Raw genomic sequence first — 9,936 nt, 5'->3', positions numbered from 1 at the left:
GGTCCCATTTCCTGTCGTGTCGTTTCCCCTCGTGTGATTGTTGGCATCGCGCTGATGTGTTTCACCTGTGTCTCGTTATCCCGTTAGTCTGTGTATTTAAGCCCTTTGTGTTTTTGTTCTCATTGCCAGTTCGTTGTATATGTTACTTTGTTTCACCTCGTGCCAGCTCTAGAAATCTTTTGACCTTGTTATCTCTACCATTGCCTGCTTTTCGACCACTGTTTTTGCCTGCTCCTTGATTGTACTGTTGCCTCCGTTTTTTGTTTACCTGTGTACCGACGGACCGATTAAACTCTGAAACTGGTCTGCCCTGTGTCTGAGCCTGCATTTGAGTCCTCCTCCTCGTTCAGTTCTGATACTACCTGAAGATGGTTGGTCTTAAAACTGAAGGAATAAAAAATCGTCTTGAGACTTGGCCCTATCATGGAGCAAAGAATTAAATTCAAGTCTTGAGGCGAGATATGCTGGAATGCATCAACTGATTGTCCTGACTGAAGACGATTGCAAATATCCCAGTCAAGTCAATACTACATTTCACCCATTATTAATGAATAATCAATACATGCGAGGGAACCGATAATGCACGTTCCAACACACTAATCTGTTTCAGGTGAAAGATGCTGGATAAAATCGAATGTAGTCACAAAATGCCGGAGTAACTCAGCGGGTGAGGCAGCATCTATGGAGAAAAGGAATAGGTGGCGTTTTGGGTCGAGATCCTTCTAAGAGTCTCGTCCCGAAACATCACCCATTCCTTCTCTCCATCGATGCTGCCTCACCCGCTGACTTACTCCAGCATTTTGTGTCTGCCTTCAATCAGTTTCAGTATTGCTTTAGTTCCTTTGGTGCTCGATCAATATCGTACGTTGCGCTGCTGGTCAGTGGGGTTCACGAACATAGAAATCTGTTACATCTTCGCACGGCTCCCCACGGCTTCAAGACTCAACGATAGATTCAATATTTTCACGTAATTAACAAACCTTCTGCCTCGCGTTCTCGGCATTCAGCTTACCCCTCCTTTAGTAATTTCCAAATCATCCGCCCCTCTTTTTCTGCACCACCACATGGTCACTTTTACCGGGTTTCTATTTTCCCAGACGGCTCTTGCACCCTTCAAAACGAGACAGTGGACTTGAGGACCCGGGGGAGCCCGGAGCTCAGGACCCGCCACCCGCGGTTGCTGCTGAACCCGCGGGAAGGGAAATTGGTTCAATCTTTATATTTTATAAAAGTAATTTCTGTTCCGTTGCTGATTTCAGTTGCTGTTTATTTCACTCTTCCCACGTTTGCATTCCCCCTAGTTTTATTTCCGCGCTCACTGGGGTTTCACGACGCGGAATTTGGGGATTAAATGGTAGCCGTCCAGCGCCGACCTGTTGTCCACCGGGTTTCTGCCCCACAGTCACTGAGCCCCGCTCCTGACGCCGGTCCCGGGACCCGACCCTTTTACACACCCGGAGCGGAACCGGAGCAGGTTCTCAGCCAGTTTTCATCACAAGTCCCGAAGAGAGGATAACATTTCTCTGTGAATTTATTCCCAGTGGAGATGTAGAGAGGGGACTTGGTGTCCGCGTCGTAAAATGAAACTGTCCCGGACACGTAACTGAGACGTGGGATGGGACGGTCGGGGAGACGGGATGGATGTGAGTTGAATGCATCAAACTCGTCATCCCACCGCCTGATGCTCCAGACTCCAGTCTCCGGGGTCAGGTCGTCCTCTCCATTCCCCTCCACACACTCAGCGGCGACTCCCAGACTCCACCACTGATTCCCCGCCACCTCCACCTCCCAGCAATGTCTCCCCGATGTGAATCCCTCCGATCCCAGCGCACACCCCCAGTCTGTAAACCTCTTCCCGGTGTCAGGGAGACGCCTCCGGGTCCGGGTCCGTCTCACCCTCTTCCGGTCCTCAGAAACCTCGAGCTGCGGATGCGCTGTTTCCACATCCAGGGTGACGGAGACTGGGGGGAGAAGCAGAGAATCAGGGGTGGTCGGTCGGGGGGAGACTCGGGCAGCGCGGCCCCGGGACAGGGGTAGGAGAGGCCGCTCGGCCTCAGGCACAGGCGGGCGGACAACTGAAACCTTGCCCGGGGTTTCACCCGAACCACATCCGGTGGTCAACAGACATCTTTCCCAGAGCTTTTATCCAGGGATGGAGAGAGGAATTTCGTGAGGTGGGGGAGGGTGGACGAGTGCAGATAGTGGGGAGGATTGCGAGATTGCAGTGGGGATGGAGGAATGAAGCGGGCTATTCAGATATGGAGGCAGATCGGAGCAAGAGGCTATTGAGGTGAGTGGTAATTTGAGGTTGTTAAATTGGAGGTAGAGGTGTGGGGTGGCGTCGCCAGGATCATAGTGAATGGGGGGAGACATGAGGGGCCAGATGACCTGCCCCCGTATCTTTGAGTGGAGGGTGAGAGAGAGGGAGGGGAGGCTTGGACCATGGAAGGAAGTCCATGACCGGGTGTTAGACAGAATGGGTGGAGACTTGTGGTTGTCGGGTCGCTGAAAGAGAGGGGATTCACGGGTGGATTTGATGGGTGTGTACAACTAAGAACACACTGATCTCATTCTGAGATGTTCTGCATGTAAGGCTGGTCCCGAAAATGAAGGCAGGTGGGATCCAAGGCAAGCTGGTGAAATGGATCCAAAATTGGCTTGGTGGTTGGAGGTAGAAGGTAGCGGTAGAAGGATTATGTTTCTGCTTGGAGGTCAGTGACCGGTGGAGTGCAGCAGAGATCGGTGCTGTAATATTTGCTGTTTATGTTATATGTTCATGGCTTGGATGTGAATGTAGAAAGTGTGATTAGTAAGTCTGTGGAGGACTCACATTTTCTGGAGAGCATGGAAGGTTGTCAAAGTCTGCAACAGGATGCTGGGCAGTTTATTAAAACCTTATTCGCATGCAGGGATATCAGGTCAAGAGAGTGCAGGTTTATCTTTACTGTTGGGACTGAAGGCAGATATGGTCTGCATCCCAGTAGAAATCGTGGATGCATTGGTGATCATTTTCCAATGTACTCTCGACCCTGGATCAGTTCCTGGGGTTGGAGGGTAGCCAATGTAACTCTACTTTTTAAGAAAGGAGAGAGAGAGAAAACAGGGAATTATAGACCAGTTAGCCTTGCTTCGCTCGTGGGGAAGATGCTGGAGTCGATTATTAAAGATGTTATAGCAGCGCATTTGGAAAGCAGTGACAGGATCGGTCAAAGTCAGCATGAATTTATGAAGAGGAAATCATGCTTGACTAATCATTTGGAATTTTTTGAGGATGTAATAAGTAGAATGGATATGGGAGAGCCAGTGGATGTAGTGTGTCTGGACTTTCAAAAAGCCTTTGACAAGATCCAACACAAGAGATTAGTATGCAAAATTAGAGCACACGGTATTGGGGTTAGGGAATTGACATGGCTAGAGAATTGGTTGGCAGACAGGAAACAAAGAGTAGGAATTAACAGATCTTTTCAGAATGGCAGGCAGTGACTACTGTGGTACCGCAAGGCTCAGTGCTGGGACCCCAGTTGTTTACAATATATATTAACGATTTAGACAAGGGAATTAAATGTAACATCTCTACGTTTGCAGATGACACAAAGCTATGGTGGCAGTGTGAGCTGCGAGGAGGATGCTATGAAGCTGCAGACTGACTTGGATAGGTTGGGTGAGTGGGCAGAAGCATGACAGATGCAGTATAATGTGGATACATGTGAGGATATCCACTTTGGTGACAAGAAAAGGAAGGCAGATTATTATCTGAATTAGGTCAGATTAGGGGAGGGAAAGTGCAACGAGACCTGGATGTACTTGTACATCAGTCGCCGATAGTAAGCATGCAGGTACAGCAGGCAGTGAAGAAAACTAATGGCATGTTGACTGCAAGGAGGCCCTACTGCAGTTGTACTGGTGAGACCGCACATCGGGTAATGTATGCAATTTTGGTCTCCTAATTTGAGGAAGGACATTATTGCTAATGAGGGAGTGCAGTGTAGGTTCACCAGGAATGTGTCGACTGGGCTTGTGTTCGCTGGAATTTAGACGGATGAGAGAGGATCTTATAGAAACATATACAATTCTTAGAGGATTGGACAGGGTAGATGCGAGAAAAATGTCCCCGATGTCGGGAGAGTTAGAACTAGGGGTCATGGATTAAGAATAAGCGATAGGCTATTTGAAACTGAGATGATGAAAAACATTTTCAGCCAGAGAGTTGTGAATCTGTGGAATTCTCTGCCACAGGAGGCAGTGGAGGCCATAATCGCTGGATGTTTTCAAGAGAGGGTTAGATTTTGCTCTTAGGGTTAAGGGAATTAAAGGGATATGTGGAAAAAAAAAAACGGAATGGGATGCAGATGTTGGATGATCAACCATGACCATATTAAATGGCGATGCTGTCTCGAAGGGCCGAATGGCCTACTCCTGCACCTATTTTCTATGTTTCTATGACAGGGGAAAGATCTTCCCTGCATCCAGCCCACTGCGCCATGTAAGACCTTTGCGTTTCGCTGAGATCTCCTCCAATACACCCGAACTCTCGAGTATACAGGCCTATACTCAATCTCACCCCGAACAGCAAAATAATTCTCCCAGGAAGAAGAATTGTCAATCCTTGCCACATTCCCGCTGTGTAAAATTTAGCATTCCGTAGGTATGAAAAAAACCCAAAGAACACAAGAATCTGCGGTGATCTCTGTGTTCCCGCGCACTTCGACAAATCACACAGATCAGCTTCTTGTCCGTTTCACAAAACAGCTTGAGTTCTTCCTGATGTTCCTCGCACTGAAGTTTACTTTCCTTCTCAGTCCGGTTTAGGCTCAGTGTTCGAACTTTCTCAGACAGTCTCCCCAAAGCTCGATTCACCCCGAGGCTGCGGTCTACAAACTCCTCTCTACATTCCGGGCAGGAGTTTCTCCTCTCCTTGTCCCAACTCTGTGTGATACAGGAGCGGCAGAAGTTGTGCCCACACTCCAGTATAACCGGATCGGCAAAGAAATCGAGGTAGATGGGGCATGTTGCCTCCTCAGTTAAACTCTCGACCTGGTCTTTCGCAGCCATTTTTAACTCCGCCACTTCCTATTTCAAAACGCATTGCCTTTCGCACAATTGCTGACCCCCTGCAGTATCTCGAGTGTCTACAGCACACGCTGCCGTCTCGGGGAATGAATGTCATTTGGCTGCAAGTGTTCAGCAAAGATTCTATTGCGGAGCTTGCTATAGGATCTTTGGTGTTCAGTGTGAAGGTGTCCTGGCCGCTTCCAACTAATCTCACACGAGGGAGGGATGTTAGATATGAAACAGCCCTGAACAGGGCTTGCGGCAGGCGATGGCAGAACAGATAGCTGGAAAGAGAGCAGGAAAGATTTACGAGGATGTTGCCAGAACTCGAGGTCACGAGCGAAAGGGACACATCGAAGGCGGTGGGTGTATGAGGAGGTAGATGAGGTCGGAACTATAACAGCATTATAGGGAAGGATAGAGGGACATGAACCAAACGCGGCCTGGTGGGATTTGTGCAGATGGGGCATCTTGATCTGCATGGTCAAGTTGGGCCGAAAGGCCTGTTTCCGTGACTGTGACTCTGTGACTCAGTGCGGAAGGGACAGGGCCGGCGCTAACGAGGCCTCGGGTGTAACTGACTTGCTCCTGTTGGGCAGTGGAACCCGCCGCCCGCACCCGGGATCAGGATGCGTGTTCACAGCCCAGGCTCAGGATGGACCCAGACCTCCCTCCGGCTTCATTCTAATCCCCGTCACTGCACCTGCCTCTCATACACCAGTCTTCAGCTCACACCTACCCTCGCCGCCAATGGCACCTAGGCACCATTTGCCATTTGCCCTCTTCCCTTCTCCCCTCTCCCATCAGGCAAATGATGTAAAAGTGTGAAAACGCACTCCCCCAGATTCAGGGACAGGTTCTTCCCAGCGGTTATCAGACAACGGAATCATCCTATTCAACTAGAGAGCAGCGCTGAACTAGTATCTTCCTCATTGGTGACCCTGGGTCGATCCTTCTTTCCGCTGACTGGATAGCACGCAACCAAAAGCTTTTTACTGCATCTCGGTACACGTGACAATAAACTAATGTGAACCACACTTACAGCCAGTTCTAATTGGTCCAGGACTTTCCTCGCCTCCAGGTCTCCATTCCCATCCCACCCACCCCTCTCGTCTGAATAACGGACTCGACCCGAAACGTCACCCACCCTTTCACTCCAGAGATGTTGCCTGACCCGCTGGGTTACTCCAGCACTTGTGTCTATGTTTGGTATAAACCAGCATCTGTAGTTCTTTGTTTCAACACCAAGACTCAGAGCTTCTTGTGTCAGGGCGGAGGGCGGCATTCAAAGTCCGTCCTCGAGGATTAGGGAGAAGGAGGGAAGCAACAGGGGCAGATGATCAGGGTTGTAAAAATGTCAAGGTATTGGACCTTTCAAATGAAATGTACTTGCGGTATCATTAATTCCATTCAATGTAATAGATGAATTCAATGGAGATATTCAATGTCACTTCACTGAATTTGGATAATGTGCACGTCTGTACAGCTTGTTTATGTTGGAGAGGCAGTATCTATGCAGCGAAGGAAATAGGGGACGTTTCGGGTCGAAACCCTTCTTCAGACTGATGTGGGGGTGTTTCTATGTTTCTAATTGTTCCATGCCGACCAAGATGCCCCATCTAAGCTAGTCCCATGTGCCGCGTTGCCCCCTCCCCCCCATTACATGCCTCAAATAGCCGCCACGATGTAGCTGAGAAAGCGGCGAGGGAGGGGTGTGGCTACAACAGAAACAAGGAACGTTACCCGCATTGTACAGAGAGGCAGGCAGAGCCCACTTGGAACACCACAATGTGTCGGCGGGCTTTAGGACCCGGGGGAGCCCGGAGCTGTGGAGCCGCCGCGGCTGCTGCTGAACCCGCGTTCAATGGGGTTTCGGGCGCGAAACGGCGGCGGAACAATGAATGAAAGGGGCGGGGCCCGGCTGAGGGGAGGCGGAGCTCAGTCCCGTCAATCACAGCCCTCACCAGAAAGTGGATGTCATTTGAAATCAGCTTTGGGTAAATTTCATTCCCTGAAATTAAATACATCAGTGTTTCCTATCGTGAATTGTTCATAATGTTAGTCTGCACAATAACATCACTTCAATACCAGACACTGTAATGAAGAAGGGTCTCGACCCGAAACGTCACCCGTTCCTTCTCTCCAGAGATGATGCTTGTCCCGCTGAGTTACTCCAGCATTTTGTGTCTATCGTCGACTTAAACCAGTATCTGCAGTTCCTTCATATACGCTCGATTTTTATTTAATAATCTCATGTGTAAACTTGAATTCAATGATTCAATTATACTCTATTGTCACATGTACCTAGTGACAGTGGAATTGTTTGCTTTTGCATGCAATCCGGTAAAATACAGACCTCGCTTCCTCCATGGTCAGAGTGAGTCCCACCGCAAATTGGAGGAGCAGCACCTCATATTTCACTTGCGTAGTTTGCACCCCAGCGGTATGAACATTTACTTCTCCAATTTCAGGTAGTCCCTGCTGTCTCCCTGCTTCCTCTCCTCTTCCCAGCTCTCCCACATCCCACTGTCTCCGCCTTTACTTTCTTCTTCCCGCCCCCACACCAGTCTGATGAAGGGTGATAACATCACTTCAATACCAGACACAATAACATCACTTCAATACCAGACACTGTAATGAAGAAGGGTCTCGACCCGAAACGCCACCCATTCCTTCTCTCCAGAGATGCTGCCTCACCCGCTGAGTTTCTCCAGCATTTTTGTCTACCTTCGATGTTTCCAGCATATGCAGTTCTTTCTTAAACATTCATACTCTATTGTTCAATATACCTCGGATCAGTGAAATGTCTTGTTTTTACAAGCAATCCGGTAAAATACAGGTCTGACCTGGGCGGTACAGTGGGCGCCGACCAGGTTGCGAGAAGTTCATGGAACAGCCAAAGATGAGAGGACATCGATTTTAGCACAGTAGAAGGGTCTTTCAAGGAGATGTGCCGGGCATGTTTCATTACACACGGTGGCGGGTTACTGGAACGCACTGCTTGAGTGGTGGTCGGGGCACATACGATAGAGGCACTGCGGTCTGATGTGGGCTGAAGGAACTGTTCTATTCCATTAACATAACCGACAGGTTCATTATAGCTCCCATTCCTAGCTCCTTACCCACAACCATTAGGTTCTTGAACCGACCTGCACTGCCCGCGTTTGGCCCATATCCCTCTAACCTGTACTATCCATGGACCAGTCTAAATGCTTCTGAAACGTTACGATAGTACTCCCCTCACCTACCTCCTCCAGCAGCTCATTCCATACACCCACCACCCATTGTGTGAACAAAGTTACCCCTCCGGTTCCTATTTAACCTTTCCACCCTCACCTTAAACCTATATGGTTATATGTCCTCTGGTACTTGATACCCCTCCTCTGGGCAAGAGGCTCTGTGCGGCTCCCCGATCTATTCCTCTCATGCTGTTTTACATCTCTTCTAAGATCATCCCTCATCATGAAAAGCAGCCAACATAATCAAATACTTGTTCTACCCCGGTCATTCCTTCTTCTCACTGTTCTTGTCGGGCTGAAGGTACATAATCTTAAAAGCGCCTACTACCAGTCTCAGGAACAGCGTCCTCCCCTCTGTTATCAGGCTTCTGAATGCTCCTTCCATAAACTAGACATTGTGGGTTGAAGGGCCTGTTCCTGTGCTGTATTGATGACGACTTGTTTTCTCTGTTGAGCGGCAGTACAAGGTTGATTTTCTGGCCAGAGTGGAGCTTACTTTACTTAGATACAGCATGGAAGTAGGCCCTTCGGCCCACCGAGTCCACATCGACCATCGATCACCAATTAACACTTGGTCTCTGTTATCCCACCTTCCCGTTCACTCCCAACAAACTTGGGGCAATTTACAGAGGACCAATTACCCTACAAACCCGCATGTCTTTTGAATGTGGAAGAAAACCGCAGCACCCCGAGGAAACCCACGCGGTCACAGGGAGAATGTGCACCTCCGAACAGTGAACATGGTCAGGATCGAACTCGGGTCTCTGGCCCCGTGAGGCAGCGGTTCAATCTGCTGCTCCATATTACCTCAGAAATATTAACCCTTACCTATCCAGATACTGTACACTGCCCGACCTGCTGAATGCCGACAACGTTTTCTGTTTTTTTGTTGGCATTTTATGGTCAGTCACGTTCCAATCACCCATTTAACAGGAAAAACTTTGAAAACATTGACGCTGCCTCACTCTCCCTCCACGTTAGCAGCGGCGGCGCAGTACTGGATTCCACTGCTGGCGGCGCTGACTTTCCAGCCGCTGACTGGGAGGTGGATTCGTTGATTTGTAGCGGCCGATTCGGAGGCTCTGGGCCGCTGAGACAGAGCTCCCAATTGGGCCCCACCATGGAGTAATCTACTCTCGGCTCGGGACCCCGGCATCCACTCCCGCCGCCGACCCTCTCCCTTCCCTTCCCTTCTCCCTCCCCTCCCTCCCTTCTCCCTTCCCTCCCTCCTTCCTCCCTCTCTTTTCCCTTCTCTCCTCCCCTCCCCTCTCTCCTTCCCTCCCTCCCTTCTTTCTCTACTTCCCTCCCTCCATTCTCTCCCTCTCACCCTTCTCTCCTTTCCTCCCAGACACATCACGCACAGACAACTAACACACAGACAACTAACACACACACACATAATGCACTACAACACACACACACACACACTAACGCACATACAACTAACACACACACACACACGCACAGACAACACAACACACACACAACACAACACACACACACAACAAACACACACACAACGCACACACACACTAACACACAACACACACACACACACACAACTACACACACACAACTAACACACACAACTAACGCACACACACAACTAACACACACAACTAACACACACAACTAACACACACAA

General features: G+C 49.4%; 1 protein-coding gene across 1 annotated transcript; it reads right to left on the bottom strand.

The window, feature by feature from the left end:
• Nucleotides 1-1,246: 1,246 nt before the first annotated feature.
• LOC129716447 (probable E3 ubiquitin-protein ligase TRIML1) lies at nucleotides 1,247-5,052 on the bottom strand. The gene is made up of 2 exons (XM_055666317.1): nucleotides 4,717-5,052; nucleotides 1,247-2,139 (listed from the first exon to the last, which is right to left on the bottom strand). Exons 1-2 carry the CDS (start codon nucleotides 5,050-5,052, stop codon nucleotides 1,447-1,449), a joined length of 1,029 nt encoding a protein of 342 aa, XP_055522292.1. The 3' UTR covers nucleotides 1,247-1,446.
• Between the last annotated feature and the right edge of the window lie 4,884 nt (nucleotides 5,053-9,936).

This window comes from Leucoraja erinacea, unplaced genomic scaffold (genome assembly GCF_028641065.1).
Source record: "Leucoraja erinacea ecotype New England unplaced genomic scaffold, Leri_hhj_1 Leri_237S, whole genome shotgun sequence".
NCBI lineage: Eukaryota > Metazoa > Chordata > Chondrichthyes > Rajiformes > Rajidae > Leucoraja > Leucoraja erinaceus.
Note: the sequence above shows the minus strand (reverse complement) of the source record. Positions and strands in the feature narration are given on the sequence as shown.

What these genes read in the sequence shown, in the direction of transcription:
- LOC129716447 (XM_055666317.1), bottom strand. Translation starts at nt 5,052, where the DNA reads ATGGCTGCGAAAGACCAGGTCGAGAGTTTAACTGAGGAGGCAACATGC. An exon ending in CGGACAAGAAGCTGATCTGT is followed by an intron (nt 2,140 to 4,716) that starts GTGATTTGTCGA and finishes CCTGGATAAAAG; the next exon opens with CTCTGGGAAAGATGTCTGTT.